Here is a 17664-nt window from a genome sequence, read left to right on the forward strand (position 1 = left end):
AAAAAAATTGGATTGAATATCTGAGTGGTAAAAGTTTGGTGCTGCTTAACCATTAAAGATGGTGAGCGCATACCATTCTCCTAAAGCAAAGATGATAACGACGATAAAGTGACGATTAGCTATTTTGTGAGCTGCGAAGCTTTTACGTAGAATTTCGGGAGCTTCAACATTAATCGTTATCTAAATAAAACGTACTATTTTCTATCGTTATTTTTCTGCATGAAATTTATAATCACAACGCATCGCTAGGGAGCGCTAACATCTGCTGTAGCCTTCACTGCGCGACTCCATATGAAGGGTCGGATGTAGCAGCACCCGTGCCTTAATTCAGCTTGGCATGGACGCCAGAGTTCAGCACGCCATCCCTAAACATTTGGCAATATTCATTCGAGTCTGCCATGGATTCCACACTGGTCTCTTCTTTGTGAGTCCCAAAAATGGGTACTTTAGCATCCGCCTATAGTGGACGAAGTGGACTGAACATCCATCGGTATAGAAACGTGATGGTGCAAAATACTAATTTTTGCCTCGTAACGACCTCGCTGGAGTTTCGTCTAGCTCGAATCTGTCGAGTGTCAGTTGCGCTTCTTCGAGAGAGTCCAGAGCTCCCTCACACACTCACTCACGAAGCCGCTCCATCTTGTTGGACTCATCGGAGCTGTGTAGTATCTTGTGGCCACCATGTATGGCAACGACAAGCAGAAGCACGAGGACTATGAATTACATGACACGCCCGCCACGGCAATCACTGACGGCGGTGCCGGGTTTATCCCGCAAGAAGGGCGGCCGACTCCTCAGCAGGGGTACGTGGATCCGCGTGGACCGGCGCTGCCACCTATGAGCGTCTCGGATGCCGTCGGCATTGGCAACCAGCGCGACAATATCATTTCAGTGCACGGCTACATGCACAAGCAGGGCAAACGCACAATCAAGGGACCAATCCACAAGAGTTGGAAGCGCCGCTACTTTGCGCTCGAAAAGGCCAAGATTTACTACTTTCACTCGCACTTGGAGTGTCGTCAGTATTTCACCACGCGAAATGCGGATTTAGTCGTGGGAGCCATTGAGCTGAAGGATGCGCTGCAGTTGCGTCCGTGTGCGCGCTTGGATTTGCCCCACAAAGGGTTCGAGATCCACACGAAGCGTCGTGTATGGGTGTTGTGTCCCGAGTCGGACGAGGAGTACCGCATGTGGTTCCAAGGCGTCGAGCACGCCATTGTGGCCAATGGCGCCGGCAACATCATTGAGCGAAAGCTGCCAAACGTTCGCAAGTATCTCATGAAAGGAAACCAGACGTACCGACTGTTTTACTTTCTGTTTATCATTACGGGTATTGTCGAGCTGCTTGCACTCGTTTTCTGGTTTGTAATCGGTTTGGAGCCTTGCGATGCCGCGCGTTTAGAAGTAGACTGTGCTACGATTTTCAACACTTCACTTGAGACGCTTCGTTGCTCGAGTCAGCCTTTCAGCGGCTATTTCACTCCTCCTGATTGGTATCGTGAGATCGCGGACGTGTCGAACGTCATCTGCTTTCGCGATCCTCCTATTCCCCAGTGGGCCTCCTACTTTGCCATGCTCTTTGCTGAGTTACTGACGTTCGCTCTCGGTGTTCTTTACTACCTTGGTATGTGGAAACCAGTGCGTCGTGGCGCTCACTACTTTGATGAGTTTGAGCCGCCTGTTCCAGATGAGCTCTGGCCTAAGGTAGACGTTCTCTTGTGTCACTACTCTGAGCCAGCCGAAGAGGCAATTGACACGTTGATGGCATGCATGAACCTGCAATATCCGCCGCACTTGCTGCAAATATGGGTGTGTGATGATGGGTACTGCAAAACCAAGTGGACCAAGGGCAACCCGGTTCCGACCGTCGAGCTGAACAAAGGCGTCTTGGAAACTGCGGGGGACCTTCGTCAAGAAGTGGCCCAGTTCATGTACGACCGTGTCTGCGACCCCAGCGAAGAGATGGAGGTATATGCTTGGCGGAAGCTGCACTCTTCTGCTAATTTACCGTCTCCGTCTCGTGTCAAAGTGGTGAATCGTGCGGATTGTGCCGTGGGCTCGTTCAGAGACGACTACCGATACCCTGGCTTGCCGCACGTGACCTTCATTGGACGAGTCAAGCCAGAGACGCACTACTCCAAAGCTGGCAACATCAATAACTGCTTGTATAACGAGGGTGCCAATGGCCGCTATCTGATTATATTGGATACCGATATGCAACCTCATCCAAAGTTCATTCTGGCGACGCTTCCTTTCTTTTTTGACGACGAAGACCGTCAAGATAAAGCAAAGTATATTTGTTGTGGTATTGGGTGTAACTCTGTCGCAAAGCTCTGCTGCGCCTCGTGCCAGATTGCTGGCGTCCCAGAGGAACAAATTAGCTACTGTTCAAAAGACTGCTTTGAAAACGCCATGCATGTGCAGAGTGCGGTTCACCGTCGTCAAGTGAACGGCACCATGAGCAATACTCAAGCAAGCAAGATTGACATGCGATGCATGAATTGTGACACGAAGCTGCCTAAAAGTGGCGTGTGTCGGAAATGTGGCAACAAGGGTAATGGAGATGGCGAAGATGTGTCCTCTCTTAACGCTTACTCTGACGACGTGCGGGACAACGCGGTAGCGTTCGTGCAGACACCTCAGTATTTTCGCGACTGTATTCAGCTTCAAATTGGCGACCCAATGGGCCATCGTAACGCTACGTTCTACGATGCCATCCAGACTGGTCAGGATGGCTATGATTGCGCTTCTTTTGCGGGTACGAATGCGATATTTCGTCGTGAAGCACTGGACTCTATCGGCGGTATCCAGTACGGAAGTCTTACAGAAGATTGCTACACTGGCCAAGTGCTGTGCACAATGGGGTGGAAAGCGCAGTATTTCCGTAAGGATTTTGAGGGCGAGCCATCAGAGCGTATCCGTCTAGCCGAGGGCCTAATACCCGACTCAGTAGCTGGCTCACTGGCGCAACGGAAGCGTTGGGCCAAAGGGAATTTTCAGATTGCATTGATGAACAAGAAAACGCAGTACTTTGACCCTGAGTGGAAACTTCCTGAGGTGCAAACGCCAACGTGCCACAAGCCCAACGGCCTCATGCGTCGTGTGTTCTACTTTAATTCGACACTTTATCCACTCGGGTCGATCACTGCTATTCTATTCTACTATATCACCATCTACTTTTTGTTCTCGGGCTACGCTCCCATCTACATGGCTGGCGTGCGCCTTGTGTACGCGTTGGTGCCAAAGTTGCTCGTACAAGGCGTGCTATCAGCGCTGAGCAATCGTACAGTGGAAAATAGCGATGTGATTCGATCGCAAGAAGTGTGGTTCGCGTATGCTTTTACCAATTGCTCGGCTGTGCTGGAGGCCTTCTGGTGGAAGATCACGGGCAAGGAGCCAAAGTGGTTCAACACGGGCGGTGCTAGCCGCGGTTCCATTGCAGAGCTTCCGAACGTCATCATATTTTTCGGTACTGTAGTGGGTGTTCTTTGGTCTGTAGTACGATTTCTGGCTGGCTTCAATAGCATCCAGACGTCGCATGGCGCGTCGCTGCTGTTTGCTAGTTTGATGATGGGGCTTTTCCTTGCGGTTAAGCTAGCGCCAAGCGTTCGTATGAGCATTCAAGAGTACTTTGGCTGGAGTTATGAAAGTCTCACGGACCAGGGCAACGTCTTGGGCTCCATTTCGATTGCATTCGGACTTGTTTTCATCACGCTGTGGGTCTGGATCGAACAGCCAACGTCCAACCCGTTTTAAGAAGCAGTACCTATTGTAGACATAGGATGCCGCTCTGTATGCTCACTAACTTTTTAATACATTTTCGCTTTTGCCTTAATTACGAAATTACATTGTGATACAAAGCTGTCCCTCTGATAACTTATCTTCCAAAACCGTATAACCTCCGCTAAATTTTAGGATTCGTCTTCCACCGTTACTGTTACAGCAACGCTACTACAATACTCGGATAAGAAAAGTGTGTCCACCAGTCCTGGTTGCGCGGCCAGGGCTATAAGTTAATAGAGGGAAAACTGCATATATCACGATAATGCAAATCCTGATTGCGCGGCCGAAATGCTGCGCAAACAATTTTCTGAGCGCACGCAATGACATGAAACCACTGTGAAAGAAAATTTGGATCTTCACAGACATTTCGCACACGTTTCGGGCAGAGTTGGTTTGTGAGGACAGGCTAAATATGAGCTGACTTTAGTCGAAAGAACTGTTAATATGCCCAAGCGGCGGAAGTCTCTGATGACTCGCACGCGTCAAGAATCCAAGATGATGCTGACCATAATCCAACCAATTTTTCAGCACCGAATCTTATATCGTACTTAGATGGACACAAGGGTGGACGGTAGGAAAGCTCCAATCATGCAGCAGTGTCCTTTTTATATAAACAGATGTGCCTTTTTGAATTGCCAAAGTTACCCATTTTCAGGAAAAAGAGAGGCCAAGTGCCTATCCCGTCCGCTCTTCGTCCGCTAGCCCTACACTCCATGGCGTGATTTTTATCTCTATTTTGCAATTTCCGTTTCGTAGGCGCTGGAGTTTCGGGCACGAGAAGTTTCTCGAGCGTGAGCGACAGCAGTCACACGGCCATTTGACAGAAGCACGAGTGAGTGAGAAACGCAGCGGGTGGTCAATCGAGCCTCACAAGTACGTCGAGTTGCCGTGCTCCGTTCTCGTCTGTGGCACCATTCTTACCTTCTATTTACGTATTCTAGATCGAGTGCATCATGTCCAAAGACCAACCAGTCACGGCTTTCATTCCGACAGATGACTACGCAATGTACGCAACGCCTTCGGCCACGGACATTCGTCAGCCTGGCGACGCCGAGATAGTGCGACCGAGTGGATCATATAATCCTCCAGGGCCTTCGGACGAAGGTGGAGCGTTTCAAGAAAATGTCATCACTGTCCACGGCTACATGCACAAGCAAGGCAAGCGCACAATCAAGGGCCCAATGCACAAGAGTTGGAAGCGGCGCTACTTTGCGCTGGAAAAGGCTAAGATTTATTACTTTCACTCCCACTTGGAATGCCGGCAGTACTTTACTTCGCGCAATACGGACCTGGTGGTAGGAGCTATCGAATTGAAGGACGCACTGCAACTGCGTCCGTGCGCTCGATTGGATTTGCCACATCGAGGTTTTGAGGTCATGACCAAACGTCGAGTCTGGGTCTTGTGTCCCGAGACGGACGAGGAGTACCGTCTTTGGTTTGAAGGCGTCGAGGAGGCAATTGTCGCGTGTGGGTCAGGGAACATCATTGAGCGGAAGCTTCCGAATGTTCGCAAGTATTACATGAAAGGCATCACGACGTACCGTGTTCTGTACACGCTCTTTCTCATCTTCAGCGTGATTGAAATCTTTGGACTGGTCTTCTGGTTCGTTGTGGGTCTTCAGCCGTGCGATGCGAGCATTCGCACACTGGCTTGTGCCGACGTGTACGACAGTACTCCGGATGTGCTCAATTGTCTAGCTGACCCCATGAGTGGTTGGTTCACGCCGCCTGATTGGTATATGCAATTGGCTGGTGTCGACGATGTCGCGTGCTTTCATCATCCACCCATTGCCCAGTGGGTGGCATGGTGTGCCCTTGTTGTAGCTGAGATCGTTTCTATTGTTCTCGGAGCTCTGTACTACCTCGGTATGTGGAAGCCCGTGCGTCGTGGCGCTCACTACTTTGATGAATTTGATCCTAAGGTCCCGGATGATTTATGGCCGAAGATTGATGTTCTTTTGTGCCACTACTCGGAGTCGGCGGAAGAAACGATTGACTCGTTGTTGGCATGCATGAATTTGCAGTACCCTCCGCATCTGTTGCAAATTTACGTGCTGGACGATGGTTACTGCATCACAAAGTGGACCAAGGGCAGCCCCATTCCTTCTATTGAACTTAATAAGGAAATTCTTGAAAAATGTGGCGACCTTCGTCAGGAAGTCGCACAATTCATGTACGACCGAGTGTGCGACCCGAACGAAGATATCGAAGTGTACGCGTGGCGTAAATTGCACTCATCCGCCAATCTTCCGTCGGCATCTCGGCCACGAGTTGTCAAACGAGCTGATTGTGCCGTCGGCTCGTTCCGTGACGATTATCGCTACCCTGGTCTGCCGCACGTGACTTTCATCGGTCGTGTGAAGCCACAATCGCACTGCTCGAAAGCCGGCAACATCAATAATTGCTTGTACAATGAAGGGGCTGATGGGCGCTATATGCTACTGCTGGACTCGGATATGCAGCCCCACCCAAAATTTGTTCTGGCGACGCTTCCTTTCTTTTTTGATGATGAAGACCGACAATTCAAAAACAAGTATTCGTGCTCGTGCATGGGATGCCAAAATGTGGCTAAAATGTGCTGTGCTTCATGCAAGATTGCAGGTGTTCCGGAAGAGCGTATTAGCTATTGTTCGAAAGAATGTTTCGAGAACGCAATGCACGTTCAAAGCGACTTGCACCGTCGCCAAGTAAACGGTACGCTAAGCGACGTGCGTGCCACGAAGAAGGAGCTTCGGTGCATGAACTGTAATTCGAAACTCGGCAAGTCTGCAGTGTGCCGGAAGTGCAACACGAAAAATAACAATGGTGACGCAGACATGACGATTCTTCACACGTACTCGGATGATGTCCGTGACAACGCGGTTGGCTTTGTGCAAACGCCACAGTACTTTCGTGATTGCGTGCAGTTGCAGATTGGCGACCCACTTGGTCACCGCAACTCTACTTTCTACGATGCTGTTCAGACTGGCCAGGACGGTTATGATTGTGCTTCATTCACTGGAACTAACGCTCTGGTTCGACGTGAAGCACTGGATTCGATTGGCGGCATCCAGTACGGCACCCTTACAGAAGACTGCTACACTGGCGAGCGCCTGGTATCGATGGGTTGGAAGGCGCTGTACTTCCGCAAGGATTTTGAGGGGGAAGCTCAAGAGCGTGTTCGGTTAGCGGAAGGTACGATTCCTGACTCAGTCGCTGGAGCCATGGCTCAGCGCAAACGCCATGCCAAGGGTAACTTCCAGACGTTGCTTATGAAGAAAAACAAGAATGTGGCCGATCCCGAGTGGAAACGTCCACATGTCGATATTCCCAAGTATCGCAAGCCTAACACCTTCATGCGCCTTGTATTCTACCTGAATTCTACTTTGTACCCGATCGATTCAATTGCTGTGATCCTTGTGTACTACATCACGCTATACTTCCTGTACACGGGGTATGCACCAATCTATGTCAATGGTCTTCGTATACTTATAGCGCTAGTACCGAAGCTGATTATTCAGGGTCTGCTTTCCGCTATGAGTACACGAGGGGTCGAAAACAACGATGTCGTGCGTTCCCAAGAGACGAGATTTGTATACGCATTCACAAATTTCACAGCCATGCTTGGAGCCATTGTGTGGAAATTTACTGGTCGCAAGTCCAAATGGGTGAACAAACAAGATGCTTCACGTGGCTCGCTTGCTGAATTGCCGAATGTGCTGCTTTTCTCTGGGGCGGTGTTTGGCGTCATTTGGGCCACAGTGCGGTACATAGTTTCGTACTACAATCGCGTGTTCTCTCACGGGGATTCGATGTTGTGTGCTGCAATTCTCATGGGCCTTCATATTGCTTACAACTTGGGACCAAGCGTGCGTATGAGCATTCAGGAATACTTTGGTTGGAGTTACCAGAGCTTGATGGATCAAGGGAATTTTATGGGCTCCATCTCCATTGCCGTTGGCCTCATGTTCATTGCGCTGTGGGTGCAGGTTGAAAAGCCCGCCTCCGGCTAGAGGAACTACGATTGGTGTATCTAGCTAGGGTCAGCCAGAATAGTACTAGGTAGCACCGATGCCACTACTCTTATCTTTTATAAGTTTGCTTCTAGAGCCTATACTCGCACTGAATTTGGTCAATTACTTTATATCGTCAAAAGAAAATTGCGCAAAAACATGGCATCGCTGTTTAATCAATTTAAATCTCTAATTGGTCAACCCGCGCAGATAAGACTTCGGGACGGCACCTTCACGTGCGGCGTGCTGTATTGCATTGATCCATACACCAACCATGTGGCATTGCTGTGTCCGTCCGGACGAGAAGAATCGAAATACAGTGCGAAGGTGTTGCTCGCTCACACTGTTCATGACATTAAATTACTTGAGCAAGAGAGCACTGATCTCCCCACTTTAGCGACACTCCAGCAGTAAAATGAACAAAAATAACACGAAATATAACATTGTGAGCTAAATAAACGCCGTGCGTAACTCATACCCGCGATGCGAGATTCCTCAAATGTTGTTCCTTTAGTACTGCGTATCAGAAGTCTCTCGACTTCATCGAGGCAGCGTGCTTCTTCGGCTTCATTAGCAGTCATATGGACGTCCACAGTTACTTAAGCTTTCAAAAGGACGCCACAGGCCAGTCAAATGCAAACATCAATCTGCCTTGTGAATCGCTTTCGCGTGGGTCATTGATAGACACCCTTAGGCCCCGGTCGGGTCACTTTCACGTGCGAAGCAACTGCTACATAAAATTTTGTGACTTGATTTGTTTCTACCATTAATCAAGCAAAAGACATACTCTTGACGAGCATTGGGTGAGCTTTGTTATTCCTCTGCCCCTTTAAACAGTTCTTCGTGTAGACAAAACCAACTGCGAAAGCTCAAGGTGTTACCGAATTTTGCACAGCTGCAACTGCGTTGCAGCTGTGCTTTAAATGATACGTACAAGTGACCACAGATCTACATTTCATCCTGGATTCTTTTTGTTCAGCTTTCAAGCACACCAAGCACGGCCTTCAAAGTGATCATTTTAGAAGGGTCGCTCATCCACGTGTTAAAAATGCGGTAACTCTACTTGAGACGAAACTCTCTTTGGCATAATAGCCACCCGTCTGCATCTTTTTACTACATGTGACAAGGGTTCTCAAGCTGCCTCCCCCAGTCTGCACTTCATCGACAATAAACGCCAGATTATATTTGGCTGCAAGGTCGCGCAATTGGCTGAAGAACGATGGACTCGCGTGATTGTCGCCCCCTTTAGCTTGGATGGGCTCGACAACCCATTAAGTCTCGATTAAGGTGCAATTAATTCAATGGTTGTTAATTACGTCTCGATCGATCGATAATTTGAGCTCTGCTGGGCAGAATTCCGTAACTTTGAAGTGCCACGTGATGAAACGTTTGGAGGCACCGCGACGGTGCATGCACTATTTTGTTAAGTAAAGTGTGTAGACGAAAAGCTTTTGCGGCAACTGCAGCAGTTTATAGCAGAGCAGTAGAGCGCGTCAAATTTGATGTTAACAGACTATACGAGAGTTCTTACTTCATTGTCAGCATACGTATTGTCCGATAGCCTGCCGACGTTTATGTGTGCCAATCCTTAGCCAGCCTCACAGATGGTGTTGCATCGTCAGTCGAGACGTGTCCGATATATCTCGACGTGCAGAGGCCTCCCACTGCAGCCAAAATAGGCTGTCGAGTTGATTCGAACTCATGATGCAAGTGATTTATCATTCGCGATGGTATAGATGTAGACATGCTTTACTTTGCGATACCAGTAGTAAGCCTAAGGTACAACTGCGCGCTCATCACATTGAAGGTTGCTAAGCCTACATTTCTCAAAGTCGTTTATGCTTTTACGGAAAAAAGTGTTCGTAGTATGCAATTAACGCTGATCACATGTAGTTTGACAGCCGTTTCCTAGCACCGCAGTACTGTAGGAGCGTTTCAAGTTTGAGCAAATTTTGCGCACTTTTGGTGCTGGACCGAGTGATCGAGAAATCCATCGCAAAACGCGATGTTACTAACGCCCTTTGCGCCGCGGATACACACGCGCATTTCTTTTGTCATCTAAATTCAGTGCTTCAGCGGCCTGACTCGATTTCAACCATCTCAGTACAAATCCCGCCGGGTCAACACCTGCCCTAGTCTTCATTGTGCTAAGGTCTTGCAAATTGAAAAGTCTACCAATCGATGCGCATGCTGCGCGCCGTGCGGGCCCTGGCCAATGGCCTTCGCAGCCGCGACCGCGAAAGCAATGACCGCCACTCACGGGTTCCGCGTTCAACGCATCGCAAGACGAATCCGAACGTCCGCGCCACGTCCTCGGCTTCTGGTATGCCGGATGAGACTGTGCGCAATGCGGTGGCGTTTCTGACGCAAGAAGATGCGGAGAAAGCCCTTATCTATGCGCTGGTGCACGACCCCGAGTTTCGTTTGGCCGCGGCGCTTGTGACGGTAAGGCAGCTACAAGTGGTCGTGACAATGCTTGCGCGACTGATCCTCACCACCTCTGTCTATTGCATCCGCAGATGCCCACGGGTGCCGATGTGAACGTGATCCGCGCGCTTCTATTTGTGTTTGAAACTCATGAAGACCAGCTACGTAAGCTGTTTGGGCTGCTCATGTTCCGCGAGATGGTCCACACGCAGAATTGGAACGAATTGTTTCGGGCTAATTCGGCCACAACAGCTGTACGAAAACCCGTCATCACACATGGTACCACGCATACTAACGACTTGACCGTTTCTGATTTTTTAGTTACTGCGCGAGTACACGTGCGAGTTGGGTGGCGACTTTATAACGCATGCGCTCGCAGACGTTATCAACGAATTATGGGAAAATCCAAACGGTTACGAAGTAAACCCACGCCACCTGCAACCGCAGGACGATCTCCACACCAACCAGCAGCGGCTTGAGGCACTGGCCGAGCGCACGCTGGACCGCATCTTCAGTGCTGCGTCACTCTTTCCCTATCAGGTCGCCAAAATCTATCGCGTACTTGAGTTAGAGATGATGCGGCTCATTGAACGGGATCGCCGCAGCAATGTATCGCTACCTCGACTTAGCGCTGTGGGAATGGAAAGCACGTCTGTGGAAAGCACTGGACTCGGAGGGCTGCCCCGCCTCAGTTCTATCGAAGAGCACCTGCTCGAGGAGATGCTTTCGCAGTCTAACAGCTTCAGCACGACGACTTCTCCGATTTCAGCTGCAAAGGAGGAGTTTTACATGCACTTGGGAGGACTAGTGTTTCTACGGTTCCTATGTCCTGCCCTCGTGGTCCCGCACAAGATGAACTTGACTCCAGCGGGCTCTGCTCCGAACAAACAAATGCAGCGTACGCTTGTGCTGCTCGCAAAGCTGCTGCAGTCATTGGCGAACAACGTCGAGTACACTTCGTCAACAGAATCGTTCATGGTGCCGTTTAATTCGTTTCTCGCTCGAAATCGACCCAAGCTCACACGCTTTTACGATCAAGTGTGCCAACAAGCTCTTAACGATTCTCGCCGAGATAGTCTGGTCGCGAGCAGCAACGCAGCCCCGCGCTTGTCATGTCTTTGGGCTGGCAGGAGTAGCTTCAGCATGGACAAAGAACAATTGATTGTTAATATCACGGGAGCGCGCATATTGGAGTCACCTGATGCATCGTGTGCCGTGTTGCGCGCTTGGATGATTTCGCATTTGGATTATTTAGCAATCGAGGTCGCAGATAATAGCAAGTATCGGCGACAACAACACATCGTGGTGAATAATGGAAGCAGCAGTAGCAGCGGAGGTTGTACAGCTTCGACAACTGCAAATTCCACCATAGCATTTTCGCCGGCAAAGCCTCGACCTAAGAGAAAGCTCAAAACTTCCAACAGCTATTTGGTGGAATTCCAAGAAGAACGTAATGAAGGAAAGAAACATCAAGCTGCAAAAGGATTTTGGACCTCGCAGCGACAGGATCTTGCGGTGCCTGTATCGCTGGATGAGCTGGACAAGATCATGGGCCACACAAGCCACCGCGATAGTCAGCTAATGAAAGTCTATTACGCTACGCTCTCGCAGAATGGGCTGCAGCGCTTAATAAATGCCAACGACGCAAATGGAGCCGGGTGGACAGCCTACAAGAGCAATCAAGGTGTTAAAGTGCTTCGAAAGACGTCGTCGCATTTTGTGTGCCCCTCAGGAAGCTTAGTCTCCGAAAATGATCGTCTGGTGGAAATGAAGGGCCACGTCATTATCCAAGCAACTCCTAAAGAGGTCTTTGACTACCTTCGCTCGCTTGAAATCTCTGACCTTACAGCATTAAGACGCAAGTCTGTTGATGACAAGACGACAATTCGAAGAGTCGAGCCGCTTGATGATTCGAATGCGGTGCTGTATCGTGAGCATTCAAAGTTATCATTGTGGCCAGCATGGCTGGTAAAGCCACGCGATTCTTGCGATCTTCACAGTTTTGTCGAGAAAACGGGGCGACCTGAGACGTACGCTGTGCTGCAAGAATCGATTCCACGCTCAGATGTGCCTGAACGCAAGGGTATGGTGCGAATGGCCTTTGCCACGGGTGGCTTGCTCATTGAGCCGCATAGAGGAGACATAGATCCTAAGGTGCATAGCGCGGCATGCACGAGACTTACTTGCGTTGTAAGGGCCGATTTTAAAGGACTTATGCCAAGATACCTTGCAGAAAGTATTGTCTACCGTCAAGTTTTGGAAATTGAAACTATTCGCTTGCGCGTAGAAGCCAAGCGAAATGACGTGCCATCTGAGTGGGTATAACCTGTCAATGACAGAGTACTACTGACCCCGACGATTTAATGGCGTGTGCATTTGGATGTGAGTCTTTTCGATCGGGCAACATAAGTTATGCAATGACGACTTTAAATAATTATTTTGAAGTACATTGGTAAAAGTGAAGGTAAGCATCAGCTACGGCAACCAAATTGGTTTCTAATTTCGTTTTGTGTTCACTCACTAATTGTAAAAGTGACTGTACCCAGGAGCCAAAATTTTAGCGAAAAAATATTATTGTGCATAAGCGGTACCATCTACTTCAATACCTTTCACACGCTACATCGACGATCGACACCTGGCTTATCTACTTTCGATAATGAACGAAGTCGAGTCAATTGCAACAGTGCCATAGCATATAAGCAGAATGCAGTATCCATAGCATATAAACAAAATAACATACAAACATAATAGATGTAAGCCACTGCAGCGATTGCAAGCCTCCAACACTCGACTGATCTCTCGTAAGTAAGCATGTCCATGGCTGTTCTAACACCGGCAATGCTTCAATAAAGTTTATCACTCTTATAATATGGCATAATTTCGAAGTGGACAGTTTCTTCTGTTGGTTTCACTATCAAGTTATGCTATTCTACAGCAGCAGCAGTAAGTATTCCGCATGCAGAGATCAGCATAAACATAAAGCAATGACCTTAGCAAGTAGCAAGACAGTCGAGCTTGAGACTGAAGAAGATGCTCTTCTGCTCAGTGAGCTGGAGCTAGCAGCGCAGATTGCACTAAAATAAGTTGCACTTGCCACTCAAACACAAGAACACATTTAGCTTTTATATCAAAAAAAATCGTTGGGCCATAATAACTCATCATATCAGCATCGAGATGAAGCGGAACCTTTCAAAAGTGCCGAATGCTGTCGCACTAAAAAAACGATCAAGAGCATCGGTTTGCGAGCTCGTATCGTAATAAGAAGCCCATATCGGGGACAGAGTTCCATTATCAAAAGTGAGCAGCTGAGAGCGCCTAAATCGATAAACTCGCACGGCCACTTTTCGAGGAGATTAAACTTGCTGGCAAAATGAGCTCCACGGAAGGAGATCGATGTTGTCGATTTAGCAGCGCACATATCGCGGGCATCTTGATCTTAATGCTACTGTAGACTGATGCGTGGAGCTTGCTAGTTTTCACAATCAGGTCCGCAGAGCGCTCAGGCCACAAGTTGCACTTTGTTCAATAATTAGGCTTCACGCAGTAGAGAAAATTGAGCTTCGCAACAAAGCAATGAGATTTGAATCTAATATTTTTTTACCCGATGACGTCCTTATGGCTGCTCGGCAAATGGAAGGGTAAGACTCACAAGCTTTACCAGCTCTTCTGTTTTTTTTCGACGGTTTTGTGTTTGCTTGGACACACGCGTCCATTTCTCGCCGTGATGTGGGTCTTTGCTTACTGCTCGCTTTAAAATTTTCTCCGTTGCGTCTTTTGTGCCGTGTTTGAGCTCAAAAAGGTAATAGTACGCCCAAGCATCGCCAAAGTCAGAATCCAGCTGAATCGTACGTTCCAGCCACTTGCGCGCTTTGGAGTACTTACGTTCTTGCCAAAAGAGCTTTGCAACTGACAAACATACTGACGGATCATTATTTTTCTTTTTAAGAGCTGTGAATGATGCACGCTTTTGCTGTGCCCTCGGAGCAATGTCAATAGACTCTGCCAAAAGAATACCCGATTCTGGACACTCCTGCAATGCCTTAGCCATAAGCATTTCCTGACCCTTCGGGTTATTCCATCGAGCCTCCAGGCGAGCAGCCTCTAGCCATAAAATTTCGTTTTTTTGGTTCTTGAGGCGAGCCATTTCCAGCACCGAGCGTGCTTTCGTTACGCCATTTACCGTTTCCTCTAATCGACTGGAAAGAGTCCACAAAGGAATGGACTTTGGACAATTCTGAATACCTTGCCGATACATTTTCTTCGCCTTGTCGTAGTCAGGTGAATTCAAGGCTTCGTAAAATTGACCGGCCATCATATACAGCTTTGGAAAGTCTGGATACATCTTGATACCTTCCAATACAAGGTCTTCTTCGTCCTTTCGGTTTTCAGCATACTCTCGTTCAAGTACAACAGATTTCATCCAAACATGGGGCGACGGAGCTTGAGCACGCGCCTTCGCCAGCAATGCTCGAGCTAAATCAATCTCTTCATTCTCCCATTCAAGCTTTACTGCAGCCAGCCATATCGCCTCGCTATTGGGATTTGCACTAAATGCTTGACGTAGAATTAGACGAGCATCTTCGACAGAACCATTTGACCAGACCTCCTTCGCAGCCATAAGCCACAAAATTTCTGCGTGAGGGCAACACATGACGGCCTTTTGCAGAAGTTGTTCAACGGATTCGGGGCTCTTGCCTTCCTGAACTTGCTTCTCCAGTGCGACAGCCCGTAACCAAAGAGACTTTTTACCAGGAAATACCTTTAACGCAGCCGCATAAATCGCCTTCGCAGTCAAAAGGGCGCCGCGATTGATGCTGTTCTCCGCGTCGTCCATCCAGGTCCGCTTCCTGTCTTCAGGATCGACTCCTACATCCAAGCTGGCCCGAACAATTGCCGCACACGTCAATGGTGCATCGGCTTGCTCGCATGCTTCAGCTTCCTTAAGCCACATTTCGCGATTCATCACAACTTGATGCTTCTGCAGCGACTTGATTGCCAACTGAATTATGCGATCGATCATGTCCAAATTTTTCCTCTGTGCCTCTTCCAATTTAGCTGCCGTAATCCAGATCGAAGGCTCGGTGGGAATCGCGGCACGAGCCTTGTTCAACGTCTTTTTGGCGTTCTCGTACGTCTCGAGTCGAGCCAGTGCCAGCCACAGATCCACTGCTTGTGGAACACACTCAACCGCACGACCCAACAGAATTCGTGCCCCGTCGACGTCTTCTAATTCAATCAGAGCTTTCCACAATTTCACCGAATTCGGAATAAATTCAAGCGCCCGACGCATCACAAGTTTCTTTAACTCGTCGTCAGTCTCCAATTGCGCTGCTTGAAGCCACACTTTGACAGACTTTGGCACGTGTCGTACAGCTTTTGCCAGAATCGTCTTGGCGTTCTCAGGATTTTGCAACCGAGCGGCTTCAAGCCAAACATCCTCCTGAGTTGGGCAAGACTCACACCCTTGAGCAATAATCTTCCTCGCCTGTACGATTTTACCCGCTACTTCTTCTAATCTTGCTGCTGCAATCCATCCAGGTCCGTGTTTCGGATTCGTCATTGTCACCGACCTCAGCAACAGCCTTGCTTTCTTAATATCGCCAATTTCTGCATCGCTGGTGAGTTTAAGGCTATTTAAGTCGGTAAGGTACCCTTTCGGATCGACGACAGTCTGGCCCGAGATCGAATCGGACATCTTGTCAAGCTTGTGCGATAGTTGGGCGCCTCGGGCTCCAGCTAGACCCGTGACGGAGCTTGTGATGCCACTTGGTGTTTCTGATCCATTGCCTGCAGGTGTGATCGTTCCACTCAGCGACTGACCCGCGTTGGCCCCTAAGATACTGTCGGGCACAGGCGCAAACATTTCATGACGCTTTTGCAACGGCGTGTTCGTTTTGTACTTGAGCGAGTAGTCTCCAATGTCGGGGATCCTTTCCCAATCTGCGTCGGACATGTGCTGCAACGAGCTCTTAAGATCGGCGAATTGGTCACTAATTTTCGGCATCTCTTTGCGAGCCTTCTTCAATTCTTCCAACTGCTTCAGCTCTCTGCGTCTCTTTCGCCTTGTATCCATGCGCTCGTCTACCTGGTCATATATATCGTCCGCCTCCTTGTCGTCCGCATCGTAAGGCGTGTCTTGGAACAATCCGCGTGACGAATACCCACTGAACTCGTCGTAATTGGTCTCACTGTAGTCGCCAAAGTCCTCGTTCTCATCTTTTTCGCGCCCGAAACCTCCCATGCCGGCAGTACCAGAGCCACGTCCCGCGCTCGGACCAAAACCAGATCCAGGTATTTCTACGCCACGTCCGCGACCAGCAGGTGGCAGGAATGGAGCGTCCTGCGTCCCATCCTGTGTCATCGGCGCTCGCGCAGGCCCAATGTCGGACCGTGTTGTAAAGCCCACGGCGCCACGGCCAAGACCAGGCACATAGTTGGCCGGCGCGCCCGATGCATAAGTGTTACGCGCTTGCTGTCCCAGCTCGCTCATTTTTTCTAAAGGTGAGTCGAAATACTTTTGCTGCTTTTGTAGCCTTATAACATTTTATGTACCACCCAAATTTATCATCTAGCTTTATTTGAACTCAGCACAAGTGCAATATAAACACATCTGCTTTTTAAAAATACCATGCTGTTGCACAATAAAAGCGATATGTTTTGCCTCCGTTGGTTGGCTGCAAATGTATTGATACGGATCGCTAGCAGACTAAGCAGCTGTCGTTTAAAGGCTGCTATGAGCATATAGGCGAGAAAGTGGGTGTTTGTAACGGGCTAAGGTTGCCTTAATGCTACACAAATGTGCATCACATACACAAGGGCTCGTCACAAATGTTAACCACATCCGAGTGCTGGGTCTAATTACTTTAATTTAGTAATGGACCATCCCCTTAAGTACAACAAGTGTACTTAACGTGGACTGTGTAACGTTAGGGAAACTTTAGCCCGTTACACCATCCCCCCCTTAAAGAACAAATTTACATGTTTAAATTCGTCAAAGAGGAGCGAGGAACTGCGAGCAGCTTTACGCGCCGCTAGTTCTCTGAATCACTTTAGCGACCTGTGATCCCAAACACGGCACCAAAGATGCCACCTAAAGGGGCCACGTTGGTGGGTTGTCTGCGAAGACGCCCACTCAACGTCGCACTAAGCGCACAAGCCGCGTTAGCTCCCCGGCCGCGTCCAATGCCTTAGTCGAAACGCCGACAGCTACTGCTGCTGTCGCGTTAACAGGGCTAAAGGACCCATCCCACTTTAACAGTGAGGATGCTGATCCGTCGCTCATTGTCGACTACAATGAGTCGACACCGTTGCCGTCACCTCATAGTAGTGATGCGGACAACGAGCTCATGAGGAAGGATGATGGCGCATTATTGCCCATCCAAACTTCTCTCATGGCTCACAACATGGAGACAGCAACATTTACGAATGCTGTCTCGTCGTCTGCGCTGGATAGCGCAGCGAC

General features: G+C 49.0%; 3 protein-coding genes across 3 annotated transcripts; 2 read left to right on the forward strand and 1 right to left on the reverse strand.

Annotated features, from left to right (window-relative positions):
• Positions 1 to 681: 681 nt before the first annotated feature.
• Positions 682 to 7935, forward strand: CCR75_006982 (uncharacterized protein; the record flags this gene model as incomplete). The annotated part of the gene is made up of 2 exons (XM_067965046.1): positions 682 to 3720; positions 4725 to 7935. 2 exons carry the CDS (start codon positions 682 to 684, stop codon positions 7773 to 7775), a joined length of 6090 nt encoding a protein of 2029 aa, XP_067822182.1. The 3' UTR covers positions 7776 to 7935.
• A 1743-nt stretch (positions 7936 to 9678) lies between these two features.
• On the forward strand, positions 9679 to 12527 carry CCR75_006983 (uncharacterized protein; the record flags this gene model as incomplete). The annotated part of the gene is made up of 3 exons (XM_067965047.1): positions 9679 to 10220; positions 10295 to 10456; positions 10524 to 12527. Exons 1-3 carry the CDS (start codon positions 9957 to 9959, stop codon positions 12525 to 12527), a joined length of 2430 nt encoding a protein of 809 aa, XP_067822183.1. The 5' UTR covers positions 9679 to 9956.
• A 1288-nt stretch (positions 12528 to 13815) lies between these two features.
• Positions 13816 to 16692, reverse strand: CCR75_006984 (uncharacterized protein; the record flags this gene model as incomplete). The annotated part of the gene is made up of 1 exon (XM_067965048.1): positions 13816 to 16692. The coding sequence occupies one exon, from the start codon at positions 16690 to 16692 to the stop codon at positions 13816 to 13818; it is 2877 nt and encodes a 958-aa protein (XP_067822184.1).
• Between the last annotated feature and the right edge of the window lie 972 nt (positions 16693 to 17664).

This window comes from Bremia lactucae (genome assembly GCF_004359215.1).
Source record: "Bremia lactucae strain SF5 chromosome Unknown BlacSF5_NotPlaced_18_SHOA01000004.1_1233567bp, whole genome shotgun sequence".
Taxonomy (NCBI): domain Eukaryota; phylum Oomycota; class Peronosporomycetes; order Peronosporales; family Peronosporaceae; genus Bremia; species Bremia lactucae.